Here is a 20051-nt window from a genome sequence, read left to right as displayed (position 1 = left end):
TTTCTTTTTTTAGGGTATAGATCTGAATAATACTAAAATCAACTTTCAATTTCGAACTTAACCATTAAGCTAAAGTAGTGATATTGTGAACCCTGACTTAAACATCCAATCAATATTAAGTCTTCATTATTTAAGCTTGTATATATGTTTGTTTATGATTTTAGTTTCTATATAGAAGTTACTCTGAGGATGTAATCAAGATTAATGTAAATTAACCTGAATAAAGTTCAAAGGAAGAAAAGTTCACTTGGTCTTGGTATCTTTTTAAGATACCTTTTAAGGTTTTATTTATTTATTAAATTTCCAACAAGATACATGGAATATTCATAACACTAAGTGTAGCAACTCACTAGTTACAAAGTCAATTTTATATGATCTTATCTTATACATAAACAATCACTATTGCTTAAATGGGAAGAGTTAGTCAATTTGATTAAGATTGCTTTTGCAAGTGGAGTTTCACTAGACACTTTATATGAAACACGAGAAAGTGAAAGGTTGAAAGAGATTTAGCATCTACTCCTAAGTCCTATCTTTATTGTCTCTTCCTTTTTTTATTGATTGCTCTGTAAAGTTGTATATTTATCTTTTATATGGCACAAAGATCTTATTTTAAAATCTTGACTTGAAAGTGAACCCCTCTCTCTTCACTCGACACTGCATTTGTCTTTATACATCTCTGCATCTCCTAGGATACCAAGATGATTAGTTGTAACCAAGCTGAACCCCCTCTCTCTCCACTGACACTGCATTTGTCTTTATGTGTCTCTGTCTCCTACGATGCCAAGATGATTAGTCGTAACCAAGCCAAACCCCCTCTCTCTCCACTTGACACAGTATTTGTCTTTATGTATCTCTGCATCTCCTAAGATGCCAAGATGATTAGTCATAACCAAGCCCGACAAAGAAACAATTTCTTTGTCAGATTTCTTAACAAAAGTATCAACAATTAGATTCAATTTCAGCCCCCAAAAAAAAATCATAATCAATAACTTTGTGAAAAGTCAATAGATGATTAGATCAATTAGACTTAAGTTCATTGATAACTATCTAAAATACCCCAAAAAAAATGCCAACATGCACATCATTTGGTAAATATAACTAGGTTGGCATTTGAATTTTTTATTGATAATAAAATTTATATCTCCATCCAGAAGATAAAATATTATGAGTAGTAAAGCAATTTCATGGAAATTTCCATATCTGAAATAGTTTTTCATGTTTCACGCCTATATTGGTAAGCTTTTGGTGCTTTATACTTGGCTTTTAAAAGTTTGATTCTCGCTGAATTCATCTTTCTAACTTTTCAAGAGATAAAAAAGTCTACAAAACATCACCAAAATCAGTTGAAGGTGATCCATGTAAACACATTTTTCTTTTTTTTAATGTATGCATGGTTTAATATATCTCTATTGCATTTAAGTTATTTATTTATTTTCTTTGGAATATTGTCTCTTTTTGCAAAACTGAAATATTGACTCTCTAGTATTTAAGAATATCCAAATGCTAGGGTGAAAGACTTTTTCAATGTTTTATTTATCATTATTCATGTTGTCTGATGTTATGATGAGAGTGACATCTATATCCAACACTAAGAATCATATGTTATTTAATTAGACAATACTTTCCCATTAAATAAAATTAGAGTGCAATTTCTCTCTTCAACCCCCCACCCACAAAATAAAAAAATAAAAAGCTTCATAATTCATGTAGATGGATCTTATATGATTGGCACTTTTTATTTTTTCTTTACCTTGCATTGTATCATGATTTCTTTTTGTAAATGGATTTTCATTCTAAATATTGGGTGGTCTAGGTAAATTTTCCTGCTATATAAATACGAGAGGATCATCAACATAAAATGCAAGTATTTTGAAGTCATATTTCCTAGGGTTGAGAGGCATCTTGGGCTTTCTTCTTTTTACACTTTGCCTCTTGCTAACTTGATCTTCAAAGGCATTACTCGACCAACACGGTATAGCACATTTTTGTAGGTTTCCTTGTTCATGCAGTTCTAGCAGGATTTTTGCAGTAACATATCCCATACAATGTTAGAAAGCTAAATGAGGGTGGGTGTCTAACATAACATATATCCCAACCAATCAACCATATATTTATCATTCCCCTTACCACAAGCTAAGCTCTATGTGGGTTTCAGAGCTTCAATGTGAATGCCTGGAGCTTTTACTAATACCAAACTCTTATTTGCGATCTCTGCACTTTTTAAACCATAATCCAAGCTCCACCACCAGAGAGATTGCAAGGAAGACCGTTGTTTTAGAGTGAACTAGGAGGCTATACTTCGGGTTCCCGTTAAAAAAAATATTGCCATTTGTTTTGTTTCTAGCAGAGGAAGGTGGGGGCGGTTTTCGGCAAAGCATAGGAAGAAGATGGGTGAAGTGATAAGGTTGAGTATGGGAGGATAATTTGGTCATAACGTCACACTTAATTACTTAAAGGCATTATGGTCATTTCAATTTCAATTTTGAATTAGTTAACATAATCAAGCCCATTATCTAACCGTGGATAACTAGTAACTTTGATATTAGATCACTGGTAATATTTGGCACTTAAGGGAGGTGCCTAGAGTTTCAACCCCATTAAGTGGGCCACAAGTAAAAAAATTATTTTTTCTTTTAATTTTAAGAAGAAAGATGCATGTATTCATGAACACTAATGGGTAAATGGGCCTTGAAGCCCATTAAGTCAGCCCAACTCTCTTTTTAATCCCTAAAAATCAAGTCTGGGCCTGGGGTAATTGTTGATGGTAAATCTCAGAGTAGGCCTATTTTAACCCTCTCCAGCACCTCGTCTGCCAGCGAGATGCAGTGAAGTGAGGGGCTGACTGGATAACACGTGAAACACATTCCAACCATTGGATCAAAAGAGGAACTGGATCAGAATATCCGGGTTCGGGTCGCAAGGATTGCCCCATGTACGAGGGCCGCGTGCTCCAGTGACCCGCTCCATCGATGGGTGGACACTGGTCAGGTCCTAACCCGCAAAAGATCCAGGTTTGAGTTCCTGACCCGGACCATAAAATCCCGGGTCCCCGACTACTTTTTTAATTATTAATTTTTGTTTTTGGTTTAGGGAATAATAAAACTGATTCAGAACTCAGAAGAAAAGAAAAAGGAGAAGAAACTCCAGCAGAGGGAAGGAGACTGGTTGGTGGCTACCGTTGATCATCAGTTTTTGTTTTCTTCCTCTCGAAGCGAGAAGTTCCTTAACGGTAAGACTTATCTCAAATTCTTCGTGAAGGTGTTCTAAATTGTCTATTAAATTTGTCCCTAGTTTTCATCTACGTGACTTGCAATTGGTGTATACCATATCGAATTTGTCGAATTCGGATCAACATCAATTGAGTATTGATGCTTGATCAATTGAAATTACGAATTCTAGGGTTTCAAATTTACACGCAGACTTCAGTGCCTTATTGATTCCATGTTTTTGGGGTGAAGAAATCGATTTGGAGATTAGTGATCTGAGAAATTTTGGATTTTAGTCTGAGTAGTCGGTTAGCGAATGGTGGGTGCTTTGTTCGATTAAGAACAGGTCTGAATGGCGAGCCCTGGCGATGAAGATGCTGATGCTGTTCTCAGCGATGTGGAGGGGGATGATTCGGTCCCTATAGGCTTTGAGTCTCCTTCTCAAGAAGACATATCTGTGGAGAGATTTAGGGAGATTCTTACAGAGCTTGACCGTGAGAGGAAAGCTAGGGAGGCTGCAGAGGTTGCCAAATCCGAGCTTGAGGTGTCCTTTAATCGCTTGAAGGTGCTTGCTCATGAGGCGATAAAGAAGCGTGACGAGAGCAACAGGCTGAAGGATGAGGCATTACGGGAAAAAGAAGAAGCATTAGTAACAAAAGACAAGTTATCAGAAGAATTAACAGAGGCCTTGAGGCTGAAAGATGAACTTTCCAAACAGGAGGAGGAAAGTGCTAGGCAGCTTGATGAAGCTGTGAAAGCAAGGGACTCTTTGCGGTCAGAAACTGAAGCCACTGCCCATATGCTTGTGACTGGAATCGAAAAGATATCTGGAAAGGTCAGTAATTTCAAGAATTTCTCAGGTTCTGGGCTTCCTAGATCACAGAAGTACAACGGATTACCAGCTGTTGCTTATGGGGTTATTAAGAGAACAAATGAAATTGCAGAGGAACTCATCAGGCAGATTGACATGGCCACTAAGTCCAGAAATGAAGCTCGTGAACAAATGGAACAAAGAAATTATGAAATAGCCATTGAAGTTTCTCAGCTTGAAGCCACCATTAGTGGGTTAAGGGAGGAAGTGACGAAGAAAGCAGCTGACACTGAAAATCTGGAAAAGTCAGTAGCTGATAAAGAAGCAAAGATATCTGAGATTGACAGTGAGATGTCAGAGAAGCTAGATGTGGCAGTGAAGGAGGCAGCAGGATTAAGGGAGTTGGTTAATGATTATGATCATAAACTGAGGAATTTGGAATCCAAAGTAGATTCACACAGGCCCTTGCTGGTTGAGCAGTTGAATTATATATCAAAGATACATGACCAAATATATCAAGTTATTGAGGTGGTTGATGTTAACAAATCAAATCAGTCAGACTTTTCAGGGTCCTTGTTCCTTCCACAAGGTATGGACATGGATGAGAACCTACGTGCATCTTTGGCTGGCCTGGAATCTATCTATTCACTAATCAAAATTGCTGCACAGAAGGTAAGGGATGCCCAGGAAGAGAGGAACCGTGAAGCAAAAGGTCTAAAGGAGACTCTTGCTCAGTTGGTGAAGGATAAACAACAGATTGGATCCCTACTTAGAAGTGCTTTATCAAGAAGGATGTCATCAGATCCATCATATGAAACAAGTGATGTCCTGCAAACTGCTGAAAATGGTCTTAAGGAGGTTGGGGTGGACTTCAGATTTAGTGGCCCAGGGCATGATGACAGTGTGGTTTATATTGATGGATCAGGTACCATGGACATAGATGAGGATGAAATCTTTACTATGGTGAGTGTTTCTGTGACACCTGTACCTCGACTGTTTCAGAGAGATTTTGGGTGTTTGCAAAAGCTGAACTATTCTATATATATGTGTAGGCTGGTGCTCTGGAGAACAGCGTAAAGGAATATCAGCTTGAGATCATTGAGCTTCAACATTCAGTTGAAGAACTTAGGTACCTTCCATACCTTTTCTAAAATTTGAGTTTGAAATGCTCTGAAGTTTTGTAACAAATTTAGAAGTAAAATAAATAAATAATGATCATAAAAGAATTACTCACAGAATTGTGTTCCACGTACAATGATTTGGTATTTGTGGTTGAGGTATCAGTGATTGAGAATTTTACTTTGTCTCAGTTGACCCGAACAATTTTGTTTTATATATTTCTTAACTGAATTAAGGGCAGAGCTGAATATACTTAAAGCACGTGTGGAGGCTCAAAGCAAGGAACTTAATCAAAGAAAGCTTCGGATAGAGGAACTTGAAGAGAAGGAAAGAGTGGCCAATGAAAATGTAATCAACGTGTTCAACTTAAATCAATTTTTTACAACTTTTGCCTCATCTTGCCCAATTGTTTACTCTAGGTTTTCTTTCGAAATTTTAGTTGATATTATATTCACTCATTGATGTATCAATTTGTAAAGGTTGAAGGACTTATGATGGACATAGCAGCTGCTGAAGAAGAAATTGCAAGATGGAAAGTAGCAGCAGAGCAAGAGGCTGCAGCAGGCAGAGCCATAGAACAAGAGTATCTGGCACAGGTACACTTAAAAGTAGTCCTATAACCATGTTGTACATATTTCCAGTGTAAATAGTTGTTTACTAGTTGTGATCCTTTAATATCATATATATTTATGTGTCCCATTTCCTTGTTTCATCGGGGATTTTGGATAATGATACTGTCCTGTTTGTACATATCAATGTCTTTGATGGACTATTGTAATTCTGCTAGCTTGTTTAAATATTAACCATGGCCAGTCATGCAGGCAAGATGGTCCTAGGTGTTGACCAAGAACCTTGTCCCCAAGGCTGTCAAGCACTGTTGTATAAAGAGGGATTTCATTGTGTAGAATACGAACTTGTGTCCTACTTGTTTTGATTTTACAGAGGACTTATGTGTAAAGTGATTAATTGTTTTTCTTTTACTTATAACTATGAAAGGTCTTCTTCTTCTTGATGTCAGTGGCTGCCTTTGCAACCTTTCCATGATAATGGCGGCTTTTACTCTCCTTTTTCTTCCAACCCATTCTTTCTTCCTCTCTCTCTCTCTCTCTCTCTCTTATATATATATATATATATATATATATTTAAATACTCCTGTCTCCCTATCTGCTCCATGTTCTCCTCATTCCTTTTTCTTTTCCTTTCCCCCTGTTTCCTGTCTAGGCACCTTGAAAGATTACAACTACTAATATAAAACAACTTAAATAAGCATTTGAAATGTAAAAAATGTAAAAGCATTAATCTTCACATTTACCCCATCGATGCTTCTTTTATTCTCTGGCCAAACCAATGGAACAGAGAGCAGTCAAGATCTTGACTGGTCCCCTCTGAGTTAAAAGCACAACTTCTAAGAGGATTTTGGTCATTTTTGGTCTCGCCCGAGACTATTCACTTCCCCTATTCTGTATCTTCTTTTGGTCTAAAAAAAATTTTTAAGATGCTTCAAACAATAAGATTCTTTGGATACCCATATGACCATTGATGCTGTATGAAGCTGAATGCTTCTTCTAGTTAGGAAGCATAATGTGGATAAACTTAGTATAGTAGCGACAAAGGTGTTGAGGTGAATGATTGGCAAAACTAGGAAGGATAGAGGACTTGTAATCTAAGAGTTATCTGGGAGTAGCTTTGTTACATGATAAGTTACAAGAAAGTCATTTGCCCCAGAAGCAAACCTCCACTGAACAGTATTTATCCCCATCTGAAATCTGACTCTTCATTCCTCCCTATAAGATTCTGTGCTTCCATTTAATTATAGAATTGCTGTTGCCTTCAATTTTTGAGTAGTTTATTTCGAGTCTATAGAACAAAAAAAGAGCCTATAGGACTAAAAACTAGAGTTTTAAACATGAGGTTACATCAAGAAGCTTCCTTAACCTATTTCCCAGGTTTTGACCATTAGATTTTCAAGTCCCTTTTCATCCACCTAGTTTTGAAAGCCAAGTTTTCTTCCACAATGATGAACAGAAAAGCAAAACCAGCATGTTATGAACTTCAATAGATGCAAGTTTTTCTCTTTCAACAGCACAGACATTGAAGTCTTGAGTAAAGATGAATCTGGAAGTAGTTAGACTGGAGACATATTCATTAGTTTGCTACAATCTCTATTAGACTCTTAATATACATGCCTTAACTATTTTATTTTGAAAATTGTGGCATCAAACACTGTTGTTACTTCCCCACATGAAGCAGTTTATTGTGATTTTCACTATTTTTGTTATCGTGTATTAGAGGCACCATAATCTTTTGTTGTGTACTCAGGAATTAGTTGATGCTCAGCTGTGATTGCATCATTTCTTCTGTTAATAGTTATGATTGGCATACTGCAGTTGTCAGCCCTTCAGCAGGATCTGGATGAGGCAAAACAAGTCATGATGGAGTCAGAGAAAAAGCTAAAATTCAAAGAAGAGACTGCTGAAGCAGCCATGGCTGCAAGAGATGCTGCAGAGAAGTCCTTGAGGCTGGTGGACTCGAGGGCTTCAAGATTGAGGGAGAGGGTGGAGGAGCTTTCCCGTCAACTTGAAGAATCTGATACCCGGGAAGATTCAAGAAACAGAAACAGGCCAAGGTATATATGTTGGCCATGGCAATGGCTTGGGATTAACTTTGTAGGACAACACCTCTCTGAGACAGAGCAGCAGAATTCAAATGAAATGGAGCTTTCAGAACCATTATTATAAGTGGAGAATTTCCTCTGTAATTCTTTGTAGTCTTACGAAAATGAAAATAGGTAGTCAATGTTTTTCTCCAAGCTTTCGTGTTTACAGAAGGTGCTCCAAACAGTTTCATTCATTTATACCGGTATTTGTTGTAGTAGCTACCAGTAAAAGAGGAGATTTTTTATGCACTGTAAGCCCAACTGCTTCTGTCATATCCAAATCCGCCACTTCCATTCCATTGGGCAACTTCCAGTCAAAAGCGTGAAGAATATTTGCAAGCACAAGCTCAATCAATACTGTAGCAAAGTGAATTCCTGGACAACCCCTTCGACCTGCTCCGAATGGTAAGAATTCGAAGTCTTGCCCTTTAAAATCGATGGAGCTATGTAAGAATCTGTCTGGCTGGAAATCTTCTGGGTTATCCCAACACTTGTCGTCTGTTGCAATTGCTCTTGCATTAATAAAAACCCTTGTTTTTGCTGGAATTCTGTAACTTCTAATTGTGCAGTCCTCCATTGTTTCTCGTGGAACTAGTAATGGAGCAGGAGGGTGAAGCCTCAGTGCCTCTTTCACCACCAGTTTCAGGTAATCGAGTTTAGGGAGGTCTTTTTCCTCCACCACCTGTTGTCTACCAATGGCTCTTCTCACTTCTTCCTGTGTTCTCTTCATTGTGTTGGGGTGTCTAATGAGCTCTGCCATTGTCCATATCACTGTCGCTGCAGCTGTGTCCGTTCCTGCGGTGAACATATCCTGCAAAAGCAATATCAGTTCAAGAGACAAAGGGAGCCACGTTAACACATTGAACTTGTGGAACCCACATGGATGAAATTATTATTATGTTTCTCCGGTCTCAGGTGTCTAGGGCCAGCTTTCGTGCACCTCGATTAATCCTTAGAGAAGTTTACGTAAAGAAATGGCAAAGCTGAGGGAACAAGACTATAAAATGAGTGAATCCAAGGAATGGGCTACAAAATTCAAGACCATCTTGCTTAAAATGGATAGGGTCTTGCTGGCTAAGGAATGGGCTACAAAATTCCCCCACCTGGATAAGTTTCATGGTTGATTCTATGTGTTTGTTTTTGAGCAATTCTTGAATGAATTTGTACAAGGTTATGATCTGGACTCATTATATAAGCTTTTCCAATTATATATGGATTACAAATTTGCTTTCAATCATTTGGTACAAAAATGCACAGCAGTGATAAATATACATGCCAAATAACTGGCTGAGAAAACAAAGAAACTACAAGGTTATTTTGGACTTTTCAAATTTAAAATTAAGCTTTAAATTTCAGCTTATTATTTAATATAAAAAATGCATTGTTGTGCACAGCAAATGATTTTTGTTTTTATGAAAATATCTAGTAGTTGACAATTTGTATTCAATTTACATTCATATTTATTTAGGAAAATTTCCTTTTTTATAATCCATTCAAATATGGTAGGAAATGGATATGGTAATGACACTTATTTGATTCCTTTATGTCAAGGCAGTAAGAGACGTGGTTGGAGGGCATGAGAAAAAGATGTAAGTTAGGTTCGACTTTCTGGGTAAAGTTGAAGTTGTCTTTCTGGAGCTTTCTCCAAATCGGAGAAGATGTTCAGAATATACCACCAGAGAGTTAATACTATTCGTAATGATCATCACCTCTTAGTGAAGAGGAGGTGAGGCTTGATCCTTCGTGATCGTATATGTAATAACCCTCATTCCTAGTATGTAAAACATCACCCGTTCGAAAAAAGAATTTCAACTAGAAAACGGTTAAAAATAGTTAGCCTAAAAAGACAATAGATAGCATAACATACCGTGAGAACACCTTTGGTTTGATCCCTAGTGAGGGAATTCCCTGGTGTGGAATCTTTCTGAACCCCAAGAAGGACATCCACCAGATCTTCGTGCTGAGGTTTGAACTTAGAAGACTGAATGTGTTCATCAATTACTTTGTCATAGAAATCATCCAACTGGTGAAAGATTTTCTCTACCTTTCCTTGGTGCCCATTCAGTTTATCTATCCAATTCATCCATGGAAAGAAGTCTGAGATACTGAAACTCCCTAGCAACTCCTGTAATTCCCTAAGAATTCCATAGAACGAAGTCTCCTCACTGTTGCTTCCTCCTCCATACTTGTTGCCAAAAGCTACTCTGCATATGACATTGTTTGCAAGACGAAGCATCATCTCACTTAAATTGATGGGCATGGAAGAAGAAGAAGAAGAAGAAGAAGAAGAGATTGAAGCAACCATCATAGCCACCTCTTCTTCCCTAACAGTTTTAAAGGATTGGACCCTTTTGATGCTCAACAGTTCCAAGATTGTGATCTTTCTGATCTCCCTCCAGTAATCACCATAAGGAGCAAAAGTGATGTCAGAGCAATTGTAAGATAACCTCTTGGCAGCAGATGTAAGGGGTCTACCAGAGAAGATAAGGTCATGGCCTTTGAAAACCTCTCTAGCCACATCTGCAGAGGAGATTACCAATGTGGGGATAGAACCCAGTTGCAGAAACATGAGTGGTCCATATTCATGAGAGAGATTTTGAAGTGATCGATGGGGTAAGTCTCCAAGCTGGTGAAGGTTCCCAATTAGTGGAAGCCTTCTAGGCCCTGGAGGAAGCTCTCTGTCCTTAATTGTTCTTCCATCATTCCTTCTGTTTCTCTTGAACAGTAGGAAAACAGTAAGAGCAGAAACAGAGGAGAACAATAGGAGCAGCAGAGAGCTTATGGTTATGGGAACCATCATCATATGGTGGAGGTGTTACTGCTGTAGATTGGACTTGGTGAATCCTTCTTCTCTGAACCTTTATTTATAGAAGAAATTTTTAAGCAAAAGAATTAAAATATGATACCCTTGTGTTAATGATTTAAAAAAAAAATTGAAGACTTGTTCCATGGATGACTTCGTACAATCTTACAACAATAGTAAAAGAAGAAAGCTAATATAGGATTGATTGAGTGATAAGATTCATGCTTCTCAATGAAGAAGTCGTGGATTTGACTTTTACTGACGCCATTTCTAGTATTTAAAAAAAACACCAAATTTTTTTTAAAAAAAACATAGAAATACTAAAACTAGATAAGATCGATATGTATATTTTTTAAATAGTATTACACGAAGGAACATCATCTAGTCGCATGTTAAGCATCACACATTTTTTTTTCCGTCCAAAAAACATCACACGTTTAATTAGACAAAATAAGTGTCTTAATTTATAGTTGGGAGGAGAAAAAATATCTTGTTACAGTCTTAACTTTTAGGTATAAAATTTGAACAATAGCAACAATTAATTGAACTTTAGCATAAACTAATGATTTTCTATCGAAATAAAGAAGAATGCACTGTAACCAAAAAAAAAAAAATGAATGCACATCGCTATCTAATTTAATGTAATTGAGATATAACTCATGGTAAGGCAACCTACTGCTTTATTCGTATTTATTTTTTCTGGCAACATGTTTCCATTAACATTAACGCCTAAGGTTGGATACAATATCGGACTTTAAATTTGTATAATATTCCACCTCTCCCCTTCTTTCTTTTTCGGGCCTTTTGTTTTTCTTTTTTTTCTTTTTTTTCCCTCTTGAATAAAAAAAATATGAAAAGCAAAAATGTGGAGAGTAAATAATTTGGTATGGTTGAGTATTAAATTTGATGGTATTTTGCCCAATGGTGTTTATGTGCATCTCAACTAGAGTCTGGATTTTCTACCTATCAAAGTAGTGGTACCAATGAATGGGTCCCCTCCTACCTCCCCAAAAAACTACCTGATCATATAATTGGGGTGGGTCCCACTTTTGATTTCTTGAAAATAAATTCTATATGCATGTTCAACACTACATGCCCCCCTCACATTTGTTGCTAGTTTTCGCGATTGAGTGGAAGATACCCCAAGGTTGGATACAATAACGGACTTTAAATTTGTATAGAATTAACAAAAAAAAATGAAAAGCAAAAATGTGGAGAGTAAATAATTTGGTATGGTTGAGTATTAAATTTGATGGTATTGTGCCCAATGGTGTTTATGTGCATGTCAACTAGAGTCTGGATCTTCTACCTATCAAGGTAGTGGTCTGTGGTCCCCTCCTACCTCTCTGTCATATAATTGGGGTGGGTCCCACTTTTGATTTATTGAAAATAAATTCCATACATATATATATTTTTTTTTGGATGAATAATTAATCAATTAAAATACGAGAACAAATACAAAGAAAGATCCACGGGCAAAGGATCAAGGGGGAGAATGGATTTGGGAGTTGAGGCCCCAGGCAACAACAATGAGTCTGTTCTTTGAAGAGTCAACAACCGGGGGGGAGGGAAAAGCAGAAATTTTAGAGGATACATCAAAATAAATAGCATTCCAAATAGCATCAATGGATCGGGATTTAGAAGTCCAACGCCGAAGGTTTCGCTCCCACCACAGATGGTGGACTGAAGCCCCAAAAACAAGCCTGCCTATTCGGTCACAAATAGAGGTACTTGAGAAGTTACTCAAAATCCCATACATATTGTATGGTGGAGAGGTATGAGAAGAACACAAACATCTACCTTGACGAATAGAGGACCCAGATTGGATATATCCTCAGAGAGACAACTTTATTCATAATCTACATCCTCATAGAGACAACTTTATATATTTATATATAAATTTTAAATATAAGATAAGAGTTTCACCCATAGCCCTAAAAATACCTTATCTTACATATACTGTAAAGCATTGATCTTCATCAACTAAATCAACCCCTAATGTTGTAGATGCTTTATATCTTAAGTTAAGTTGAGATCCTCTATGCCAGGCAAGGCATTTGCCTACATGTCGCCCATCCATAGGGTAGGGTAAACCGATGAATGCATTGCCCGAGCAGAGAGGATTTGGACTCTTATATCATCTCTAGTAATTCAACTGCAGCCTTCTCCAGGAGTGTGGAACATCTCCGGATGTGGGCCCACAAATAAAAAATAATAAAATATTAAAAAAAGAAAATCACATCACCCTAATCTTGTGGCCCCTTTAATTCGTGCACAGAGTGCTCTTCAAGAGAGATGATCCAAACTCCTTCCCTAGGAGGGAGAGAGTCCTTTCGTAATTCAACGAGGATACATTCGTCATTTCCGAAATTTGGACAGGATAATTTTGTTTTGGATTATTTAAAGGGCTGAAGAAAGGGAAATTTAGCTGTTCAGTGACCGTTCGTTCGTCCTCCAAGAAATGAGAGCTATTGGATTCCCTACTCCAAGTGTACTCAATGGAGTTCATGGTTCCCAAAGAAAAGATCAAACTAGGATTTTGGTTGGAACACGAGAATTTTTTGATCCTTTGAAACTACCATCACTGGGACTCACCCACAATTGCAGAACGCATCATCATGTAACTGAATCGATCTCTTCTTCTTAACCCCTTTCTGGAATTTGAGGATTGGAGGTTGTGTTTTCTGAGATGGGTTCTGTTTTTTGTGCTTCAGCATTTGAGCATTCGAATGCAAGCTGATGGGGAAGAAGACCCAGCCAAGCAGATGAAGGAGATGGCTGCAGCCAGGAAGAGATGGGAAGCTCTGGTATTTGAACAAAAACCCCAGTTAACATTGATTGCTTTTTGGTAATTAACTGATTGGCTCCGAAATTACTCTTCGGTTATTGAACCTCTATCAGCACCACCTGCATTGTTGGTCTAGAGAAATTGCTCTTGCCTTGCTGATACATACCCTCCTTCAGTTCCCCAAATGGAAACTGAGTTTCCTCTCAAGTTCAGTGGATACTGGGATCCCTTTAATTTAAATAGCTTTAATCATTCTCTTAGATTTTATTATCATATGAAGAGTATTACTGTTTTTACTATTTGTATCGTCTTCTTCTTTTAATTAAATTTAAAAATTGAATTTCACTTGTTGAACTTCCTTAGCAAGCCTCAAGTTACTTTTGGTGTCAGCTGGGATGTTCCCAAGTCATAGTAAATTCATATTGACTGCTAATAAGCTGGAAGGAGGCTTTGTTGTTTTGGGAGACATTTGACAATAGCTGGTCTATGGAAAATAGCCGGATAAAAGATTTTAAAAAAATAATAATAATAAAAAACCAAGGGTTCAAAGAATGGGTTAATTAAATCAGCAAATGATTGATGTAATTCTTGAGTTAAGCATATAACAACATGGTTCTACACTTTCTTGATGGAAAACAATAATGTTCTACAGATTAAGGGCTTACTTCTGGTTCAGATTTATGCTATCAGCAGGAGATATGCGTATTTTGGTTGCCCATGAGTGAGTTCAGCTTTCGATTTTACTGAAGCAATTAAAATATTTTAAGTTGTAAATCAACCTAGTAAAATAAATAAGCAACAGCTGTTGTTGGTCTGATTTTGACTCGCTGATCATAATCACTCAATTGAACTAGGTATAACTTATTACTTGTTCAGTATATTGGTTGGAATTTTTCAAGTTTTTTCCTTCAGGCTTTTGCAGGATTTTCATTTATCTCTGAACCTTTTACTCGGGAGTATGACAAAACTAAATGAAGTACTGAATCCTGCCATGGAAAACTTGACATTGTGAATCAAGTCACTATTTTTAATTGGTTTGGAGAGATGCCTTGGGGAGGCTACAAATCTGTATTGGCTTTTTTCTTGATATCAGATTATTCTCAGTTGTTATGATGCTTTATGAAAGTTTATGCTGTTGATGATACTGTTTCTTTTTTACAACTCAAGGAAGGTACCCAGACCATTAGACCATAAGTTAGCATGTTTTGATGACTGTGCTTATAATTTGAACATCATACTATGTGTGTTGTTCACTGCTCTCCATATTTGCTGAAGTAATTTTCTTACTGTTTTGATTCTTATTTTAGATCAGGGAAGAAAAAGTGAAGGTTCTAACACCAAAGGAGGCTGGGTATGCAATTCAACTCTCTAACAAAACCCTGCTTGATGTTCGTCCCTCTTTAGAGCATAAAAAGGTGTGTGAATCCATCTAAGAGCATCAAATTCAAACTCGATAATGGGTGAGAAAACCTTGCTTATCTGACTCAACTTCGATTATCTTGAGAATCATCTCATTTTTAAGCTGTTTCTATTTGCAAACAACTTTTTTTTTTCTTTGGGGAAATTTCGTGATTCTCTGTATTCTTAGTTAAATCTTATTTTAATATGCATCATTTTTCGCCAATCCTCTTTGTGTGAGAGGGGGGGTGGATATTGGTTCTGGTTAAATCTTGGTGCTTCTTCATGTTATTTTTTATTCATTTTCATGTATAAAATCTTTCTTGCCAGAAAAATACATTAGTTATAATTGGTTTCACCCCTTCTTTGTTTTGGGGCATAACTTGGAATATTGCAATGATACTTGTGTTTTTCATGTTTGGCAGGCATGGGTTAAGGGCTCTACCTGGATTCCTATCTTCGATGTTGATAATAGATTTGATGTTGGAACACTCTCTAGAAAGATTACAAATTTCATGATGGGTATCATGTTAACTGGCTAGCTTTGATTTTTCACTTATCTATACATTTATACTAGATTACTATTAATATACCTCTTGTTCTTTCTGAAGGTGCAAGTATGATCTGAAGAAAAACATTTGTTATATTCCAAAATTGATAATTATTTCATATTTTCATCAAGAATAGGTGTGGTAGGCTCTGAAAGCTTAGCTCTGATCAAGCCAACCTGAAATTTCTACTAAGTCCACTGTGGTAGACTTGTTTTCTCCTGAGATCTTCCATTCTACAAGTTGGTGGATTATCGGACAACAGCTTGTTGACCAACTTTATCTTGAAGTGTCAAATTTTCTTGTATTCCCATAGAACACATACAAGAAACTCATTGTATATCTTGGTTAAATTTCAAAATTGAAGGCCTTGCTGATAACTTCTGGCAGAATAATAATGTTTTTTTTCTAATTGAGAACAGGAGGCATGTACATCATACAGGTTCTCAGATCCTCTTCACTGAATAGGAATTAGAATTACAGAACAAGAACAAATAAATGAAGGATGACTTTCGATCAGTGTTTTTGAGTTGGATTTTTTGAAATCCGAATGCAATTTTGTGTGCCTCTCACTTATTTGATTCAGTCTTAACGCACTCTTATCAGTTCTCTGAAATTCCCAGTCATGATTATATGCCATAAAAACATATAGATGTGTGGACTTTTCCATGTAGCTTTACTTTTACAGAAGTACAATTGCGTGTTGCTTTTCTTTTCTTTTCTTTTTTCTTTTTTTCATATTTTTTTTTCTTCCAATAAGTGAGAATCAAAGTGCATGAGGCTCCCACTAATCCAGAGTCTTGGAGGGGCAAATTATGCAGTCTTCCCCTGCTTCTCAGGAGAGGCTGTTTCTACATCCAAGAGCCAATAGGTTGCAATTGTGCAACTTAATGTCTGTGCCAAGGCTCACCCACTATTGTTTGTTTCTTTCAATGATGTACTATTTTTGACAACAGGAAAAGCAAAACATTGTTCATATTTAAAAATTTTCCTCCAGTTGAAGCTAATTTATCTAAATGGATCTCATTTGTGTAGGAGGTTGGTGGAGTGGTGTTCCAACATTGTCATATGATAAGTACGTTGGAAGATTCCTTATTGCTTCCTCTTGTTTGTGTGCTTGAAGTATGTTGGCATGTTTTTGTTTTCATTGCATATTTTGAACTAAACATATGCCACTTCCGAACAGACAATTTATCTCAAAGGTTGAAGAGAAGCTTCAAAAAGACACTGGCCTTATTGTTGCATGCCAGAAGGGATTGAGGTTTGATTTTCTTCTTTTTTTGGTTTTCCTTGAACAAGAATAATTGCTAATATCAGAGAAATCTCCATTTAGGGTTCTTGGTAATCATTGCTGTCGATGCAACCTAGATGGCTGTCATTTTTCCCCTGCCGGGGACAGTCATGAAACACTTTCAACTAGATCATAATTTCAGAGGAACCAATCTTTTGGATAGTATTGTCTACCCTATAATCAAGGTTTTAAATGGTTTCAATTTTTAAAAGGACAAAGAAATTTTACGAGAAGAACTAATGTAGAACTAATTGTTTAGATCAATCTATAAAAGGTTTGGGCTGCCTGGCTTGAAGTCTTGAGGATGACCGCTTTGTGCTTAAAAACACCAAAGGTTAGGACAGATACCAAACTTACTCCTCCTAGAGCCTTAAGTTTGCAGGACCAGCACCAGGTAATGGCTTTTTTTAATAAAGCAGTAACTATTTCTTTAGTTATCTCGCCCTAGGGAGAAGGTTTGACAACACTTTTTCTGGAAAGTCTTTGTGTTGTTTAGATTCATATGGAATCTCACACCAGCCATCAAAAAAATGTTTCACATCTGAGACTGCATTCATGTTGCTGCACTCAATACGGAAAATAGTTAGAGATACAATGTGCTTTAAGAAGGTCATGCTTTGTGCATTGATTAAGTGCTCACTTTCTGAACGCTTGGTTGTGGGTTCAAGTGCTGGAAACATAATATTTGGAAAAAGAGGTATGGCTTTTTAGATCTGATCCGCAGGAGCCTTGTGTGGTGAGTACGATCTTTCTTATGTGCTTCAAGGTGCCTGTAAATTACAAGCAAGACTCTGCACCTAGTTAGTCTTGTAACATTGTTTGACAGGCTTTTTTGTGATTTTATATTTGTTGGTGCTTCCTTTTTACTTCCTTTCGCTTGAAGCTCAAGATGTGCATCTGGCAGATCTCTTGCTGCATGTGAGCAACTGTACAATGCAGGATATCGAAACCTTTACTGGATTCAAGGTGGTTTAGAGAATGCTGAAGAAGAAGTAAGATATGTTCACTGTTTCATTATGTGGTCGGTTATGTTCGTCTTAATTGCTGGATTGATATATGCATTTTTCCAAATACTAGTACGTGAATGTCACAAATGCCTTTCTTGTGAGGTAGGATCTGGAGAGGGAAGGTACTCAGCCTTTCAAGTTTGCTGGGATTGGTGGGGTTTCTGAGTTCCTAGGGTAATTATATCTCATCACGTTGATTTTCCTTTCTAATACTCTTGCTGGAGGAATGTTGCCTTTCTTCAAGGATAAAGTAACCGTTCATGAAAGTTAGTTTACTCTATAAAGTTCACTGATTGCTATGTTGCAGGAAATGATAGGCATGGGTGAATCCATATTATAGAGGACTCAGCACCCATATCACTTTTGAAGTTCAATTCCAATAGAAGTTGTTAATATGGTCAAAACCTACATGAATATATACCAAATTATAGGAACATCACAAATACCCCCATTATTTAGCAGCAAAGATTGGTGGCTAACTTAAAACATGTTTTTCACCTTAGCATCATATTTACTGATTGAAGTTTGACCGGTAAGATACGTGGCAATCCCCTACACCATGGAACATCCGAAAGTAATGGTTTGACATCTCATAACATGTCAAAGTAATGACATTTCATATCTTGTCTAAGTAATGACATGACATCCCATAAATTTATTTATTATGTTCACTAAGCTTGGTGAACATCTTCAGGATCTTTCTATCAATGGGAAATGTAATTGACTGTCTTATGTAGTACTTTTGCATTTGGACTGCTGCCTAAACATTGTAGCAGGTGCAATTGAATGGGACCCAATTAGAAATGTATCCCATTTGAGAGTTCTCTGCCAAAATTGAATGGCTGATCTTGAGTCAGTACAAAAACCATTTCAAATAATTGGCCTTGTTTTTGGGGTCGGTTTGTTCTTTATTTTCTTACCTTCTTTTTGGGTGGGTGGGTGGGTGGGGGAGGGGGTGTGCTTGGGATGGGGGACCCTGATGTTTGCAGTAGCCATCAATATTAATATTAACACTTAGGTTCAAGTTGTAAAGACCCATAAAACAGTTGATCCATCGCTTGCATTTATGGTACATGTGTAGAAATGCTGTTTATTGGTTCTACAGTCCAGTTATGCACACTCATGAGTTTATTTGTTACAGTATCCTTCTTCCATGTTATGGTTCTGATTCACCACCAATTTCCTCACTGTTGTCAGTTGGACCGATCAACAACGAGCTGCTGCTGCTAAGGAAAGCTGGAGTTATCGATTAGTCTTCTCTGCACGTCTAGTATGAATCTGACCACCAATCTGGGATGATACCTACCACCTACTTAGTGAAGCCAGTATGAGTTTAATTTTCTAACAATACAAAACTCTTTGATTTTCATGCAGGTTGGACTTTTCATATTAGCAGATGCACTGTTTATTGGGGCTCAGCAAGTCGGGCACTATCTCCAGGACCTGAGATCTCAGTGAGACATCCAAAGATGATTTTCTCCTAGTTTGAATTGCTCGATGCCCACAAGAGATTCTTGTGAAAATCCAAGTTTCATGTCTCTCTCGTGCTTCTGATTATACTGTAAACACTATGACAGTCCCCCCCCCCCCCCCCCCCCCCCCCGCCCCCCCCCCCCCCCTTTTTGATTCTGAGTATCCTTGTTTTTTCCTTATTTTCTATCTTTAAATGAATACCACTACCCCCCCCCCAAAATTAAAAATAACAATTAAGATAAGATGATGGGCAATGTCATTCATAATCTCTCATGGTTATCATAATCCCTGAATGGTATTCTAATTAAAAACTAACTCACGCCTTGAATTTCTCCTCATATATTCTCCTTATTTTCATTTTTATTTATTCTCTCATGAATTTTTAGTTTTATTTTTTCTCTTTTCCACGCTCCAAAATATTGAAGTGTTGCAAACTTTGTAATTCTAATCTTCTCCACTCTTTCTCATTTCCTTTCTTCTTCTCCCTCTATCTTTTTTTTTTTTTTTTTTTTTTTTTTTTTTGTTGCTTTCTTTTAATTATCGAGGCCCGGCCCCCCTCCCCCCCCTCCGCCCCCCTCCTTTCCCGGCTCCGCCCCGCCTTGCCTCGAAATGAGTTCATGTTTTTCCCTACCCATACAATCTGATTTGGGGGGGCCTTTGTTTCGATGACCAAAACGATACATGCTAATCTGATTTTAGAATTTTTTTGAACTGATTGAATAATATGAGCCGTTGAGAGTAGCTTTCAAACATGACCAAAACCGGCTTACGAAACTGAACCGGTCAAAATCGATTTAAGTCTGACACTTTTCAAATTAGTCCAGCTTCAATTTGGCTCAGTGAGAGTAGGGCCGGTTCAGATGGGCCGATTTCACATCCTTGGATCCTCATCTATCTGTGGGGAAATTTTCGTATTCGTATTCGTCAAAAAAAAAAATTTGGGAGAAT

At 37.2% G+C, this 20051-nt stretch overlaps 3 protein-coding genes across 4 annotated transcripts; 2 read left to right on the top strand and 1 right to left on the bottom strand.

The window, feature by feature from the left end:
• The first annotated feature begins 3129 nt into the window (after positions 1-3129).
• On the top strand, positions 3130-7877 carry LOC149007191 (paramyosin). Its single transcript, XM_089166367.1, has 5 exons — positions 3130-4983; positions 5073-5149; positions 5376-5487; positions 5619-5735; positions 7527-7877. Exons 1-5 carry the CDS (start codon positions 3562-3564, stop codon positions 7875-7877), a joined length of 2079 nt encoding a protein of 692 aa, XP_089022493.1. The 5' UTR covers positions 3130-3561.
• Positions 7878-7982: 105 nt separating this feature from the next.
• On the bottom strand, positions 7983-10683 carry LOC149007190 (cytochrome P450 71A9-like). Its single transcript, XM_089166368.1, has 2 exons — positions 9663-10683; positions 7983-8606 (listed from the first exon to the last, which is right to left on the bottom strand). Exons 1-2 carry the CDS (start codon positions 10596-10598, stop codon positions 7983-7985), a joined length of 1560 nt encoding a protein of 519 aa, XP_089022494.1. The 5' UTR covers positions 10599-10683.
• Positions 10684-13025: 2342 nt separating this feature from the next.
• LOC149007189 (Rhodanese/Cell cycle control phosphatase superfamily protein) lies at positions 13026-19203 on the top strand. 2 transcript variants are annotated; one of them, XM_089166366.1, is made up of 10 exons: positions 13026-13218; positions 13316-13405; positions 14694-14801; positions 15210-15306; positions 16368-16407; positions 16519-16593; positions 17528-17615; positions 17737-17804; positions 18828-18900; positions 19005-19203. In XM_089166366.1, exons 1-10 carry the CDS (start codon positions 13060-13062, stop codon positions 19086-19088), a joined length of 882 nt encoding a protein of 293 aa, XP_089022492.1. In that variant the 5' UTR covers positions 13026-13059; the 3' UTR covers positions 19089-19203. The 2 variants fall into 2 exon arrangements, with proteins under 2 accessions (XP_089022492.1, XP_089022491.1); XM_089166365.1 differs by having other exon boundaries at positions 13313-13405.
• The last annotated feature ends 848 nt before the right edge of the window (positions 19204-20051 follow it).

This window comes from Hakea prostrata, chromosome 8 (assembly GCF_041222555.1).
Source record: "Hakea prostrata isolate BN-2017 chromosome 8, UWA_Hpros_2, whole genome shotgun sequence".
NCBI lineage: Eukaryota > Viridiplantae > Streptophyta > Magnoliopsida > Proteales > Proteaceae > Hakea > Hakea prostrata.
The sequence above is the reverse complement of the archived record's forward strand: the minus strand, read 5'-3'. Positions and strand labels throughout refer to the sequence as shown.